General features: G+C 46.0%; 1 protein-coding gene across 1 annotated transcript; it reads left to right on the top strand.

Moving 5' to 3' along the window:
• Positions 1-295: 295 nt before the first annotated feature.
• Positions 296-16,216, top strand: FUNDC2 (FUN14 domain containing 2). The gene is made up of 5 exons (XM_065410629.1): positions 296-425; positions 4,943-5,093; positions 9,966-10,041; positions 11,723-11,857; positions 12,517-16,216. The coding sequence occupies exons 1-5, from the start codon at positions 296-298 to the stop codon at positions 12,592-12,594; spliced, it is 570 nt and encodes a 189-aa protein (XP_065266701.1). The 3' UTR covers positions 12,595-16,216.
• Positions 16,217-16,453: the final 237 nt, after the last annotated feature.

Below are 16,453 nucleotides of genomic sequence, written 5' to 3'. Positions count from 1 at the left end.
CCGTTAGAAACCATCAAGGTGGGGCCTCCCAAAGCGCCTGGGTCACATAACGCGGTATAGCTGTATATGTGTGTGTGTGTGTGTGAGGGGGGGTAATGACCACGAGTCGGGTGCACATGGGTGGGAAGGAATCATGATCACGTGACAAAGGTGACTGAGGGGCCGGATCACAAACACATGCCGAGTGTACGTCGGTGGGGAATCAAGGTCACATGACAAGGGTAGCTGTATGACGTGTCTCAGCTCAGCTGTCACGTGGCGGGGGCCTGGCCTAGCGGTTTCCGCCGCGGGTGAGATGGGGGAGGGGGAGGAGCTTGTATCACGTGTCCAGCTCCGCTCCTGCGCCTCGCTTATACGGCAGCAGCAAGAGGCGAAGCGCCGGCGCTGGGCGCGGCAGCGAGCGCGCGGGATGGCGGCGGGCGGAGGTGAGAGCCCTGCTGGGGCCTCGCGCCTGCTGCCCGCGCGCGGCTCCCTCGGCGCCGCCAGCGGCCGGGTCTGACCCGGGGGGCTCTGCTGGAGGCCGCTGCTCCCCACCGGCTCGGCCCCGGCCCCGGCCCCGTCAGCACCCCGTCGGCCACCAGCCCTGGGTGTTAGGCGCTCCCAGGCTGAGGCCAGCCAGCGCCGCTGCCGGCGAGCGGGACTCCAAACCCCGCTCCTAGTGGGCGAGCTCTCTTTGTTTTGGGTCTGTGCAGTACCTGGCCCGCGACTGGGGCTCCCGGCGCTGGGGTCAGGCCACAATGCGCTGCTGGGGCCTGCTCGGCATGGGGGCGCGTATGCAGCCTTCGGTGTGTCTGAGCGTCCCTTGCTTACGGCACTACTGTTGTTAGCCCCTCTCTGTGTCGCCCATGGCGCCCGCAGCCTGCTCACACTGCAGGGTTGGGAACACGCCCTCTGCCCATCGGGAGACGCGCACACACACTGCAGCCCCAGGCACTCTTCCAGTGTGTGGCTTGTTGCCCCATCCTATTGCCCTCCTGTATGTCTCACTTCTGTGGCGACTGTAAGTTCTCTGGGTCATTACTCGTGTCTCCGTATCTGTGCATGCTCTTAGTGCTCTGTAAAACAGCTTGTAAACAACCAAATGTGGTGTGTAAACTATCAGACAGGATCTCTGTCCTAGTGAAAGATAATTGGGTTTAAAAATAAACGTGATAGTCGCTAAGGTTAACTGGGGTTAATTCTACTGCTGTTAGCCTGGTTTCTGTGGCTTTCATTTTTCAAATCCTGATAATGTAGATTGTGCTGCTTTGACAATGGCAAATGTAGCCTTGTACATTTAGTGAAATCCGTATTCCCAGACAAATGGTGGGTGTCAGTGGACCATCCTTACCTATGTGAAAACAACATTTCCCCATCAGTGAGAACAGTAAACTCTGAGACCAGGTGTGATTTCAAAACACAGCTAAGGTTGCCTTAGTTTGTAAGTTTTAGAATGTTTTAAAGCATCATTTTAATTAGCTCCTGATCACTGCTTGATTGTGAATTTTTAATGTTGATTAGGTAGTATGGTATCTTTTTAATATAAAATCAGACTCAAATTTCTAGTCTGGGTCCATTCAAAACAGGATAGAGTCAGGAAGCCTCATTTAATAATGGATTTCTACGTAAAAGTGCATTCGTGTTGGTTGTTATAACCTTAGTACATATTCTTCACAGCTCAGAGATAGATGTAGGTTTCATTTTTAGAAGGTACACACTATACATTTTTTAAATGATTCATTTTGAAAACTTTTCAGATTAGTTTTACAGCTATATCAGAAAATGAATGATTGTTTGGTTATTTTGTTTACCAAAGGTAATTGAAGCAGATAGTTCACCTCCTAATGATTTCATAAATATCTCCAATTCAGCAGGTTAATCATTAATATTTGGAGGACTTTCTTGCCATGCTGTATTAGGAGGAGAACATCAACAGACAGACATTTAAATTGTTTTATTTAACTAAAACAGCGTTAGGTATTCTGGATTTTCTTCTTCAACAGCAAACATAATATTTTAACAAAACAAGCATATGCATTTTTGAATTTAGTTAAACATTCAATTTTTTTTTTAAATCAGGTTTGTTTTTGTTTTTTAACTAAAATAATTAAATGAAATATATTTTTTTTAAACAAAAATTAAATTGACTGTCAGCCAGGTCAACATGAGAAACTTAAAATATTGGCTTCTGCAGCTAACTCCGTCGTCTTCACCTTCATTTTCCTGTTTGTTCATAATCTGGAAAAGAAAAACAAGCTTTACTGCTTTTTCAGGTCCCAAACGATTTCTCAATTTGGAATTAATTAGTCCAAAGGAAGAAAATATTTTTCCTACACCGGCAGAAGAAGCTACTGCTGTTTAAAAGTGAGATTATTACTCAACTGTCTCTGAATCCAAGTGCTTAAGTGACTTCCACCAGTTCACTGGTGTGACTTTAAAACCTCATCAGGAAACATATATTTCTTGAATGGTTCTTATTCCCACACTGGGTCTCTTTTACAGCCTGCTGCCATTATAGGTTTTCTCTTCTAGTAAGAGAATGGTATGGTAGATCTCAAATCAATGAAGGCTACACTCAGAAAGACTTCCGGAATATGCTGATCAAACAGTTTCACATTTGTTTCTACTGCCTGCCCCTCCCTTCTCACATTTATCTCCAGACTTCTTCTCCTTGTCCAGATCTTTTCTGCCCCCAATAATCTTCTATTCATTGAACTTTTTGAAACTTTGCACTTTTAGAGAGAGGTAAGGGATTGACTCTGTGTCCACAAATTTGCAGGGGGACAATAGGGGTGAAGTCTGTTATTTCTTACCTCTATATACTATTTATTTAAAAACATTTTTGCTGTTACAAGCATGTTATCTCTGGGGACACAATCCGCAGTTTGAGAACTGCAAAACTAAGCACATCTGATGGTATCTTCTAGACTGAGCACTCAGTCCCATTGGGTAGATAGAAAGATTAACCTAAATAATCTATACAGAAACCCCTGGAACCCCATAAAATTGGGTCCCTAATCCATGAACTATTGGAACTCATTTACAAAACTTTTCTTAAACGTTACATGAATATACTGTCTCATCTATAGAATTTATAATCCCTATTCCATGATGAGATATCTGAGCTATAATGTATCTTAATTAAAACTATCTTTAGATAGGTTTTTTCCTCAAAAAGCATTTTATCAAAAAAATCTGTGTTTTTTTTATTTTATTTTTTTTTAAAAATCATTGATTTTTATCCACCCTGATTCAAAATAAATGTTTCTGGGGGAAGTTCCATATTCTGGCAGTATATGAGCAGATGCCCTTCTGTCTTCTTTGTACATCCTTACTTGTAGTATAATGTGATCCACAGAGAATTTGACTTCTATGCGGTCTTCCTTTCCCCCATTTTGATCATCATTCCAAGTCCTGTAATGAGGAATATTTTGGGGGGGAGGGGGCTGGGTTGGGAAAATTAGGGGACATCATGGCGATAGCCCTCCCCCCTGCCCTTTTTTTTTAAAGCTACTGTTACAGCTGCCAGGACATCTGAGGTGCTGATCTAGCATAGCATTCCTGGCACCTGAACTCACCAAGTAACTACTTCCCCCGGGCATGTGTTCCCCAGCTGCCAAAGACATGCAAGTCCACTGTGATCTTTTCATCTTATGTCTCTTGTATGTAATATTTCATCTCCATGTTACAGGTTAGCAAACTCTGTGTGTATCTGAGACTGTTTGTTGATTCAGCATGTTATATTGTAATCACATGGCGTCCAGTGCTTTCAGTTAACAGTTAAGGAGTCAACATTTTCATTATGAATCCCCTCAGTTGCTGTAAAATTTTTTTGCTTCAGGCTAAAACTTGGTGTATGTTCATCTGCCAATAGATTTAATATTTAAAAGTTTGGGATCTTTTGGTCCCTGTCTCTAGGCTTTTGAACTAGCATATTTGAACTCTTAGGATGCATCCTGCAAACGAGCCATCTGTTAACATCTCCAGAATACCTAGGGATGCAGGGTTATCATATCAAATGTATGTTGCAGTGCTAAGATGTGCAGTAGACCATCTCTGCTGGAGAAGGACAAGGAAGACAAAAATAGGATCACTAGAAATGGTGCAACTGGCTTTTTTGGGCCTCTTATTCTTGGGAGGCTGTCGTATATGAAAAATCAGAAGTACAGTTGTTAAAAACCAAGCCACATAAACCTTCAGAAAGCCAGAACATGAAGGCTATGGTAAAACTAGTAAGCATGGGATGAATGTCTTTTGACTATATCACAGCTAGGCAGTATAGCAGTGCACTGAGTGCAACTCCCAGGAACAATGGAAAGTGATGGTTGAGGCTGAATTCTTTGGATTTTTGTTAGTTTTTTTTTTTTTTTACATGGGATGGGGGGGAGGTTTTTTTCTTGGTAGCAATTTATGAAAGACCCACACCTTTTCTCTTCCCCATAGAATTTAATTTAAATAATTCAGAGATGGGAAGGATGGTTTCAGCACTTGAGCTACAAACTGGGAATTGGAAGATGTGTGTTCTATTCCTGCTGTTGACATACTGAGTGATCTTGGGCAAGTCACTTACCTCTCTTTTTTTCCCTGTTTGTAAAATGGGAGATTTGCTTAACCCCACAGAGGGGGATATGACATTTTGTTTGACTGTTTGCCTAGTTCTTTGAGATCTGAGGCAGACACTATGCAAGTATAAAATGTTATATTAGGCGTTTCTAAGACTGTATTTGAGCTGAGAACAGGTGACTAAAGCCACCTGTTCTCTTTAAGGAGGTTCTGTTCCTGCTTCTTAAATTTCATCAGGACAGTACCTTTTACCATGCTTAAAGGCTCCTCATCTGAATGCTGCTGGCTAAGAATAGTGAGTTGAAGTACACTTGACTAGAGAATAAACCTGGTCTCTGCCCTTCAGTGTCATATTGCCCACTAGATACACCTATGCTCACGTGCATTTTCATATTCACAGCAAAGAAAGAGGACTCCTGCGAGGTGCTGGACCTGGCAGAGTACACCAAGAATCAGCCCTGGTGGCGCAAGCTCTTCGGGCGGGGCTCTGGCTCAAGTGCTGAAAAATACAATGTAGCAACTCAGCTGGTGATTGGAGGAGTCACTGGATGGTAAGGTGATATAATAAATCATGGTGGGGTGGTGGTTGTTTTTTGTGGGTTTTTTTGGTCCCATTGGCAGGCATGGGGTTTCTTTAATGTATGAATGGTAATGGAGTGCTAGTCATCAAAAGATTGTATCTGTTTGGTGAGATATCCCATGAAGCATATGCATGTGGGTGGCAAATAGCATTTCAGAGGTGAAGGGAGATTAGACTGAGGTCTGTGTCTTCAGGCATATCTTGTTCAGTCACATGAGCTTTTCATAGAATTTAAGGCCAGAAGGGACCATTATAGGATCATAGAAATGTAGGTTTGGAAGGGACCTCAACAGGTGATCTAGTTCATCCCTCAGCACAGAGGCAGGACTAAGTAAACCTAGACGATCCATGACAGGTGTTTGTCCAATGCTGCCAATGATGGAGATTCCATAACCTCCCTTGGAAGCCTGTTCCAGAGCTTAACTATCCTTATAGTTAGACATTTTTTCCTAAGTCTCTCTTGCTGTAGATTAAGGCCATTACTTCTTGTCCTACCTTCAGTGGACATGGAGAACAATTGATCAGTGTGCTCTTTATAACAGCCCTTAACACAGTGGTGCCAAAAAATTTCCTGTCGTACCCCCTCTTTACCGGTAATGGAATCTGTCCACGCTGTGCACCCTCCCTCCCATTACTGCACGGTGCTGAAGACTGAACTGGGGCAGAGCTGCGGCCAGTGGCGGAGCAGAGCTCCCTCCTTGCCCCACATGGGGGCTGGCCCAGGCCCTGCTGCCCGCCTTCTAAATGTTCCTTCGCACCCCCGGCCCCTTCCCCATCTTCTTTTCTCAAGACTAAATATGTACAGTCTTTTAACCTTTCCTCGTAGGTCTGGTTTTATAAACCTTTTAATCATTTTTGTCGCTGTCCTCTGGGTGCTCTCCAATTTGTCCATTTCTTTCTTAAAATGTGTGTTGCCGAGAACTGACCACAGTACTTCAGCTGAGGCCTCACCAGTGTTGATTAGAGCAGGGCAGTTACTTCCCGTGTCTTACATATGAAACTCCTCTTAATACGGAATTATGGTCATCCGGTCTGACCACCTGCATAATACAGGCCATAGAACTTCATGCAGTGATTCCTGCATCAAATCCAATATCTTGTGAGTGAAGTAAAGTGTATAATTTTAGAAAGATATCCAGTCTTGATTTAAAGACTCTTTAAGTTACGGAGGATCCACCACATCCCCAGGTCAGCTGTTCCAGTGGTTAATTATCTTTTGGGACAGATGCTTGTGAGTCTTCTAGGATGACCAAGACCTTGGGACTATGCACTGGGCCTATGCATTGTCTCTTGGGAGTCAGGCTACAGTATTTTCCCACAGAACTTTCTCGTCTCATCTTCTGAGAAGAGTTGGACCTAAAGGGTTCAGTGTACTCAGAAGCAAATCTTTTGCTGCTGAGAGGAAGAATTGGCTTGCTGGTGGTTTGTGACTCTGAGGCCACTTCTAGATCTTCCTGTTGGAATATTCCACTATCCACAGTGCCACTGGGGTGTGCTCTCTTCTAATTAAGATAAGAACAGATTTAAAAATTTTATTAAGATGTTTTAAAAAAAAAAACGGTACAGAGTTTAAGCGTAGAAGTTTTCTGGTTATCAGGGAATAACATACAGATTATCAAGGGGTGCGAAGTTCGGTTTAAGATTGGATGGCATAAGGAATACATAATCTGCAGTAGCCCCGATTGGGGGTAAAAGGTTAACGAGTCAAAGTACAGACATTGAGATATGAGGGTGTGTTGTTCATATAATGGCTATGTTCAGGTGTGGGGTATAATGAGTGGATACGATGATGATAAATCAGGAAGTACAATCAGGACTGCTTTTCTAGCACATTCTTGCTTTTTGCCATAGTTCTCCCCATTCTACTCCAAAGATAAGCCACTTAAAGCATAAGATGTACCCCTACAATATGTATCTATTCGCAGTACGAGCCTGTAACTTCTATCTTGTGCCCTGGCCGTTTGCACCTGTTTGCAAGAGGATTGCTCTGCTGTTTTATAACCTGAATAGTGAATCTGTATCACCTGAAATAATACTTGATGTGGGTGATGTCAGACAATATTATATATAGGGCCCTACCGATTTCACCGTTGTGAAAAACATGTGCCAGACTGTGAAATAAGCCCTTCCTCATGAAATCTGATTCCCCCCATGCTGCTGGAAGTGCCCCAGCTCAAGGGGCTCCTAGCTGGAAGCCCGGCTGGGGAGGGACAGGACTTGTCCTTTCCCTGCACTGCCTCTCTTGGGGGGAGATCAGACCTACCTCTGGGTGCCTCCCCCTGCTGCAGGAAGCTCTGGGGCTCAGCTCTGGCTGTGAAATTGATCAAAATGGACCGTGAATTTGGTAGGGCCCTAATTATATATCTCCTTACTGCTTAACCAAGTAGTGAGAGCTGGGTTCATCTATGTCTTGATAGCGGGGATGCTCATGTGAGTAGAGAGGAAAAATTCCACCACACCAGCTGGAGGCATAAAGGGACACAGTCCAAATAATCTAGACCTTCATCTACTAAAGACTATCAGTCTTCAAACTTTTATCTTTACAAACCATCTTCTTCTCCATTTTTGAGAAACTAAAACAACTGCCCTGGAATGTGCAGGATCTGCTTCACATGCTATGCACTCTGCTCCAGAAGCAGCCAGAAAAAATACCAGTCCAGTTACAATTTTATTCTCTCAGCCGAGAGCATGTTATCCAAGATTCTTTGTCAGAAATGGCCATCAAAAAAATCCCATGTTAATGTCATTTGAAAACTTGGCAGAAAATCAGTGGTAAAGGGATAAAAATCTATAGATGGAGTGAGGATATGCATGTGAAAATGTAAAGGGACTCAGTTTTACAGTCTATTGTGGGGTCCCACGGAGCTGGCTGCTTTGCCCTTCCTTTCCCTAGTTCCAAATTGGCTCTCCTCCTTGTTCATCTGTCTCCCTTGGCAGGGCGGCAGGTTTGTATAATTTTTGGTGGTGCCCAGAATGTCTGTCTCTCTTCCCTTCCCCCCCGCCCACCTTGTAAGCCGATATATATTTAATTAAATAATGTAAAAATGGACTGGAAACAGTAAGCGTTTAACAGTTTCCCTTTATTGCACAATATCCATTGTAAGAAAAAAATATTTAACTAAGAATATCAATGTTACTAATACTGTTTTGAATACAGAAACAACCAATCACTCTTTGATCAATAACCCTCAAAAGCAAATACTTTCTAACATTAAAACAAATATAGCCCTTTCTTTTGTAATGTTCTTTTGCGATGGTCAAGAATTTGTTGCTGGGATAAAATTAAGCTACAACACGCCAGCGCCACAAGATTACAAGGGCCAATTAAAAGTGGAAAGTCGGAAGCAGCACTCGCCTGCTTCAATATATTATATTTTGTTGTTCCTGTTGTGATGAAGTGGGAATGTTCTTAATGTTTTCTCTGAATAATGTGTGGGTGCCTCAGTTTCCCCTGCAAGATGCCAACTGAAGGTGTTGGAGAACAAAGAGATCAGGTGGCCTCCTTGCCCGGAAAAGAGACAAAGGCCAGAGGAGGGGCTGGAGAAATGCATAGGGGAAACTGAGGCACCCACACAGTATTCGTAGAAAACATTAAGAACATTCCCATTTTGTAACACCTGTATACAACCAATTATATACTTTAAAGGGTGTAAAATAATCAAGTATTGTGCTAAACACGATCATACCCCAAACTGACCGCCAAATTTAAGTTGTGTGTTTTCCCCCTCAGGTGAGGGCTCTGGGGTGGGGCTGAGGGTTCACAGTGCAGGAGGGGGCTCAGGGCTGTGGCTCAAGTTTGGGGTGCTGGGGGTGCAGGCTCTGGGGTGGAGTGGGGCCAGGGATGAGGACCTTGGGGTGCAGACAGGCTGCTCCAGGGCTAGGGCCAAAGAGGACTCCCTCTCCCCACCTGCAACAGCAAGCTCCGGGGGAGGGGCCCCTTGTCCTCCCCCCGTCCCCCCCCAGCACACTCACTCTGCATCACTGTTACTGCACATGCTCCTAGGGCCCCTCTCAGGTCCAGGAAGCCCCCTCGCCTCCCCTATGGTGGGTACCAGGGCGGGAGGCTGCCATCACGTGTGGCCTTCCCTGCTGCTGCCCCTCACCCTAGCCTCACTGGGGGTGGGGGATGGGGCTGCCCCTTGCCCAGCATGTGGCAGGAGTGGTGGCTGCGGAGGGGGCAGGGTGTCACAAAATTCACCCAAGCCCCGCTGCTCAGGTCCAGGAAGTCCATCCCCCCCCGTCTCCCATGTGGTGGGTGGGTGCTATGGGGGAGGGGACTGCCATCACATGTAGCTTCCTTCTTCCCCTGCTGCAGCCTGCTGCCCCTCACCGTAGCCTCACGGGATAGGGCTGCCCCTTGCCCAGGGCGGGGCAGGAGTGGTGGCTGCTGGGGGGCGGGGGGTGGATCACAGGGTCAAACACTCATGGAAGCCCCAGCAGCTGCTCAGATGAGTGAGGTCCACTCCAGCTGTCTCCCACCGGAAGCCCCCTTGGTGTCTCCTCCTGGTGGGTGCCTGGGGAGGGGAGGGCTGCCAAGCATGTGTGCGCCTCCTCCCCTTCCTGAGGTGGCGCAGCAGCGCAGGCAGCCAAGGGAGAGCCGTGCCCCGCTTTCAGTCAGGCATGGACGCTCCGGGGGGTGTGGGGGCCCCGCTCCAAACATTGGAGGTGCGGGGGCCCGGGCACCTCAGGCCCATACAACTCTCTGCCCCTGTTCCTTGGTTAGTGAGGCTGTTTCTGGAGTCTCTGAGTGGTGTGTGCGGAAGGATGGAGTATCTATAGAAAGCCGAAGTGTGGGTGTGGTATTTGGTTGAACTCACTTTCTGGCCTGTCCCTCTGATTGTAGGTGTACTGGCTTCATCTTTCAGAAGGTTGGAAAGCTGGCAGCAACAGCAGTGGGTGGTGGCTTTTTCCTACTTCAGGTGCGTATGGTTAGTCTAGGCTTTGTGAAAACTGCCCCTGGGGGTAGTTCTGAGCTGCATAGAGAGGTAGGCTGGTCCAGTGGTTAGGGTGCTAGCCTGGGTATCAGGAGACCTACGTTCCATTTCCTGCTCTGCTAGAGATTTCCTGTGTGACTGTGGGCAAGTCACTTCAGATATGTCTGTTCTGTAGTCCAGGTCTGCAGCTCGGACAGACATACCTGCACTAGCATTGCTAAAAATAGCAGTGTAGATGTGGTGGCAAAGGCTTTGCCACTGCGTCTACAGTGCTATTTTTAGCTGTGCTTGTGGCTAGAGCTAATGTGGGTATGTCTGCCCAAGCTGCCATCACACCTGGGATTGCAGTATAGACTGTACTTTTCTGGGCCTCAGGTCCCTCTCTGTGAAATGGGGATAATAGCCCTGCCTCTGAAGTGCTGCGAGGGTAAATACATTGCAAATTGTGAGGTGTTCATATACTATGGTAGTGGAGTTGCATAAGTACCTTTATGCAAGCATGCTGCATCACCTTGAGTGGGGCTTCTTCGCTTTTAATAGCTGCAACTGAGTCAGATTTGCATTGCTCTGAAGCTGCTGATTTTTTGAAGTTAAGGCCTGCTTTCAAATCCAAGATGGGGCCTCTTCTTCTCTGAACTGGCAGCACAGCAGAAACTGTGTCCTCTGGACTGAGCATTGGAGGGAAGCCATGTGTTCAACAGCGACTACTGTCCAAGGCGAGGGGTAGCACTGAACTTCACAGGGCACTGTCCATGTCTGTGCAGCCAGGCTGAGCTTGGCTTTAATGTAAGGCCTCAGAGGGCACCACCCTCCAGAGTCTGGTTAGGGACAAGAAGCCCCCTGTTAATGTATTCTTTGGGGGCAGTGCAGCAATGGAAATACTCATTTTCTCAACTATATTTTCTTTGGCTTTAAAAACCCTACCCTTCTGGAGCAGGGCAGTGTCCTGTACTGGCTTGCTGGGCCAGGAGGGCAGGAAACTGAAGTCTAGATTTCACTGTTCTATGTGAGACAGAATGCAACCACTAGACCCTACCCAGTGATCCCCTTCTTTGTTTGTTCCAGCACTTAAATCGTGTATAACTGCTTCCCCTCACCCCGCTAGATCTCCTTGTCCCGTTAAAGGTGGATGTCTCTTTAAAGCATTGTTCAGGCAGTGTTTCACTGTTGGCCCACCATGACAAGACAAAATACTTATATGGAGACAACCTATTAATAAACCATGCCTTCCCATAGCAGCAGGAGATCTGGAATGTGACAGCTGCGTGTAGGCTTTGAATGATACCAATATAACAAGCTTGGGGGTGAGTAAATGCTGTTGGTGCCAGCTCTGTATTGCAAAGCAGAGAGGCTGATGTAGGTTAATGTTAGACAATATGTAAAAATCTCTGCATATGAACTTCCATTGGAGGATCCTACAGATAGAGGTAAGCAGAGGGGTCCTGTGTAACTGAACTACTTCTCCATGCCTCTAGCCCGTTTATATTCCCTTTCCATTAATTTAGTTAGTAGAATAGTTCTCTCACTAACCAAGATGAGATGGTACCTTTTAGAGTTGTTGAGTGGGTTATTTGGGTTAGCAATGGGGCAGGAGGGAAAGGAAGGTCTTGCTAGCTGTGGGTTGTGCAGGATTCACTTCATGTTTCTTACCACCACTCAAATGTAGATTGCGAACCACACGGGATACATCAAAGTGGACTGGAAGCTAGTAGAGCAGGACGTGAGCAAAGCCAAGGAGCAGCTGAAATATCACAGCAGTGGCAGCAAACTGTCCCCAGAAGTTAAAAGCAGAGTTGATGAGGTGAGAGCACTTCTCCTTCTCAGATCTTTGCCTGGATGTATCCAGATGCTGGAGACAAGGGTTGGGAACTACTACTGGGGCTCTTTAAGGGTAACCACACAGTAGCAAGACAGGGTAGTGGGCAAATCTGCTAGATGTCCTGTGAGATCATGAAGATGGCTTCCAGATGGTGTTTCACCATATAGTGCCCTGAGGGAAATCCCCTGGAATCCAAAGAAGGACCCCTCAGAGCAATTAGGACAGCTAAGCAGTTAGCACAGCATAAGAGTGCATCAGTCACTCTAGACTCCCTCTACACTCTGGATCAATGTGTGCAGGGGGCATTTGTCCCCATGCCTCCTGTCTTCTAGATCCTTGACTGCTAATTGTGGTACAGCTATAAAGCCCCTAATGCACATTCAGCAGCTGGTCAGAATGTCTGCAGCACATTGTGCCATAGTGTGCAAGCAGTGAATGAAGTAGGGAGGGCCATGTCTTTGCCTCCCCTCCTGTGGAAGGGGAGCAGAATAGCACTAGTTCCCCTGCCATTAATTTTGGTCATTAGTTGAACTAGGTAGGGATAGCAGCGAGCTGGGTGCAGTGGGTGGGAGGGCTCAGTGCTCATCTGACCTGAGTGACTGGTTCTAGTGTGTTTTGACTGTCCTCTCCCTCTTGCCCAGGTGATAACATTTGTGAAGAAGAACGTTATCCTGACTGGAGGGTTTGCTGGGGGATTCCTGCTTGGAATGTCGTCTTAGAAACTACACAGAACTGACAACTCTGTCCCTTCTCACCCCTTCCCACTTAGTAAACAGTGGGTTGTGCTGACAGACTCTGCTTCCTCAGGTCCTCCTACTCCTCCTGGGTTCAAGTCCCCCACTTCCTGAAACACTGCCGCTAACTTTCCTCCCTTTCCTTTACCTGATTTCTGTTGGTGCTGGAATCAATCTAGAGAATTGTGACCCTCAGCGTCTGCTTGTCGATCTGACTCCCTATCCCACTCAAAATGCCTCACTGCAGTTTTCAGGGTCAGTTGCAACCCCATGAACAGCCTGCAAGAGAGAGATCTGAGAACAGGCCCACTGCTGTGCTGCACAAGACTGACCGATATAAGCTCTCCTCTTCCAGTGCACACAAGGTTCGACAAGCTCCGTGTGCTCCTAATTGTCTTGTATTCTCTCTTCTCCGGTAATAGGAAAGCCCATACTTTCTCCAGGAAAATGGTATTTTCATGGCTATCCATGGATGGAGGCAGAATTGTCAGAGGCGGTCTTAGAACATGCTCAGAAATGGACTGTTCGGGGAAACAACTAATTCCGCAGTGGGTGGTGGCAGAGTGAGTACATGGCAGAAATACTATTGGAGATCTGTTCTTCTGCCTTCACTCCTCCCTAGACTCTTGCCATTATGTTTCATACAAATGATCACTTATCTGTGGTATTTATATATCCCCTTAATGGAATTGCAGCATTGGCACTGCCAATAGAAATTGTGAGTGTTGCATGTCACTATCCCAGATCCTTTCTTGTCATAGGTTTTGAAAGTCATTGGGCATCCCACCATTGGAGGAGTGACAGAGGAGAAGATATTCTCCTCTCTCACTCTCTAGCTGGTGTCTCAGCGAATGAACTTTAAAATGCACTGAGGCTGTATGTCTGGCAGAAAGTCTGCCTGAAATGTCTGTGCATATGACTGAAACCTGCACATCCAGTCCGGCATGCATTTCCATAGTGACAATAACTAATTTATCCCTGGCGTCACATCAGCATTTCTGACACTAAAGCCTTTTTCTCTGGCTAGTATGGAATTGCAGCTACCTGTAGGTATCTGGTGCACATGGGGCAGGCTTTCTGGAAAGTAGTGCCCTGGGCAGATGAAAGTGGATGGGATTCTTCTCTATATAGTACAGCCTGGGATATGATGTCCTGGAGCAGGATTCCAGTTTGAGTGCAGACAACAACTGTTTGGGATTCACACTCTGACTAGGATTGCTTTGAATCCAGAAGGCCATTTCTCTCCCTTTGCAGAGCAGATTCCATCCGCCCTCAGCGAAAGGCTGAATCTTCCAGGCAGTCCCCCATCCAGCTGCACCTTAAAATCCCTGGTGATTACCTTCCTGCCTGTCATATGTGCCTTTACTGAGCAGTAGGTGACATATGCTCTTATAATCATGAGATCCTGTGTTTAAATAGTTACTGGGCATGTGAGGGGAGCCAGTCCCATACATTCCTTCTCCAAACAGAGACTGGCACTTCAGTGCCATAGACAAAGGAGCAGGTATCCCAGAACCACTCTGTCTGCCTGCCCCTCCCTGTAAAAAATGATAGCACTCTTACCATCTTATCTCTTTGGAAGCTAGACAGTGGGTGATGGGAAATGCAAGAGCACTCTCTATGCTGCTGTCAGTCTGGGTTAACTCTCCCCCTTCCTCCACTCCATTGGCTTCTCCCATTCATGCAAAAACAAGCATGTGTGTCCAGTTCTTTCAATTTGTTTAATTCCTGCACCTGCAGACCTATCACTGGGCTATAACATGGAGATGGGTTCTGCGTGGCTTGGAAAGGCAGGTTAACTGTTACTCAGTCCTGAGCATCTCTAGCCTTCAAGAAAAATGTAAAAATAACAGAGATCCGTTCAGTATTGCCTAGTACTGGGCTTTGCTTATCTCCCTGCTCAGATGTAGTTTGGAAAGGAAGGAGGTCTAGCTGGTGATAAGCACATTCTTGTTGAAGGTCGGTTCCGTTCCCCCTCTGAAATCATGCCCTAGAATTGTGTTGAACTCCAGGAGCTCGTTGTGTGCATGGCTGGACGCTGTTCAGAATATAGTGTCCATGGCACAAGGATGCACTTTATCTATTATGCTGCAGTAATTCCATGTTTACAGTGTTTAGCGGCTTGACCTGACTGGAAGCAAGGGATGTACCCAAAAGAATGCCAGGAGCCCTGAGTACTGTCCTGTCAGAGCTGTGGCAGCTTGGCAACTGCAGCTGTTTTCAGGAGAGCCCCTGACATTTCATCTGTGCTAACTTTATTTTGCCCTGTCTGTCCCCTAACATACAGAGTTTAGAAAGTCAGTCACATCACTTCAGCTTTTCTTTTCTTCCTGATCCTATAGTAGAATATGCCTTTACATAGTCAGAATCTTTGCTGTCTTGCATTCTCTGGCTGTCTACAGCAGGGCAGGAGAAATTGGGCTTATAGCATGTCAAATGCTACAAGAATTGTGCAGTGATGTAGGTGCACGATAACTTGGTTAGGGAGTGGGGCGGCTAGCTGCTGTGTAGGAAGAAATTCTGTACAGCAGAATGATCTTGATGAATTTATAAAAACATCTTGCTGGAACTCTCCTGTTCAAATAGGAAAATAGTGTACCTACACCTCTGCCTGGTGTACTAGCTAACAAAGCTTTTTATTCAGACTTCACTCTTCCAGCCTCCCTCCAAAGACAATGCTGAGTGGAAATGACCCTCCCCCTTTTCCCTTGGGAGTGACAGTTTTGGGATAACAGTTATAACTCGACCAAAACATTTGGCCTGGTACCTCTCTCTCTCATTAGCCTGATAATCTGCTGGAAATTTAGCGGTGAGTTCTGCTCATGTGGGTATAAAAACTGGCCAGTCTCTTGACTTCAGTGTTCTCCTTTCCAGCTGCCGTTATAGTCCTCTTCATGCATGGAGAGACTGCTGTGCATGCAAAGGCACTGCTGGTGCTATGTTGCTGTAGCCTTAGAAGCAAGCAACTTGCCACCAGACCTCAGGGCTGTTCCTACAACTTCCTGCTAACCGATGCCAGTTAATGAGCCCAAATTCTGGGCATAAGGCTCATTAGTCTAACGAGGAATATATTGGGAGCCCACTCTGACCCTGAGGCATTTAGAAATAGCTATTGTTTGTCTAGACTATTATAAATTGGTGCCATGGAGCTAAGCAACTGCAAGAAAGAGCTAAAACTTAACTTCTCAAAGCTGTTGCTGGAAGAGAGATCAAACAAACAGTTTAAGTACAGCCGCAGTAGTTTCTGATCTGAAGATGTGGCGGGAGAGAGGAAAAGCATGGGGCATCCATGTGTTATTACCATGGAAAGTGTAAAACTGCCAAACTGGAGCTTCCTTGGTACCTCTCATGAAGTTCTGTAAGCAGCTAAGATAGTTTGTCCTGGCAAACGTGATTTTTGTATATAGTATGGAAATCGCATACAATTTTTGGTCATGTCATGGGTGCCAAGATGAAATCTTAATCCCCCTTCTGTTTTGTTTCAACAATCTCTAGCACCCATGCCAGGAAGTTGTGGTTTAAAAATAAGTAGACTTTTAAGATGTTTTTGTACATTGTATGTAGATGCTTGTTGAAGTGATATCTTATTAAACTGTTGCTCTAATCACTTATCTTTCGGGGGTCTGTTTTGGGAACAGGCATCGCTTTGCCACTCCCTGCACTGCAAACACTCTGTTCATAGTAGCCTAGAGAAGAGAAGGCAGGAGCAGTATCCAGTACTGTAACTGAAGGAGTAGTTGCTGTAATTCTGGGGGAGACACAACTGGGAGTAAAGCCAAGATCATCAGAGATATTTAGGCGCCTACCTCCTGTTGAAATCAATGAATTAAGCTCCTAAATACCT

The sequence above is a fragment of the Emys orbicularis genome, chromosome 9, assembly GCF_028017835.1.
Source record: "Emys orbicularis isolate rEmyOrb1 chromosome 9, rEmyOrb1.hap1, whole genome shotgun sequence".
NCBI classification, from domain to species: Eukaryota; Metazoa; Chordata; order Testudines; family Emydidae; genus Emys; species Emys orbicularis.
This window is presented reverse-complemented; position numbering and strand designations above follow the sequence as displayed.

Coding starts and splice junctions, on each gene's coding strand:
- FUNDC2 (XM_065410629.1), top strand. CDS start 296: ATGGGGGAGGGGGAGGAGCTTGTATCACGTGTCCAGCTCCGCTCCTGC. Junction 5,094..9,965: donor ATTGGAGGAGTCACTGGATG/GTAAGGTGATAT, acceptor CTCTGATTGTAG/GTGTACTGGCTTCATCTTTC. Junction 11,858..12,516: donor TTAAAAGCAGAGTTGATGAG/GTGAGAGCACTT, acceptor CCTCTTGCCCAG/GTGATAACATTTGTGAAGAA.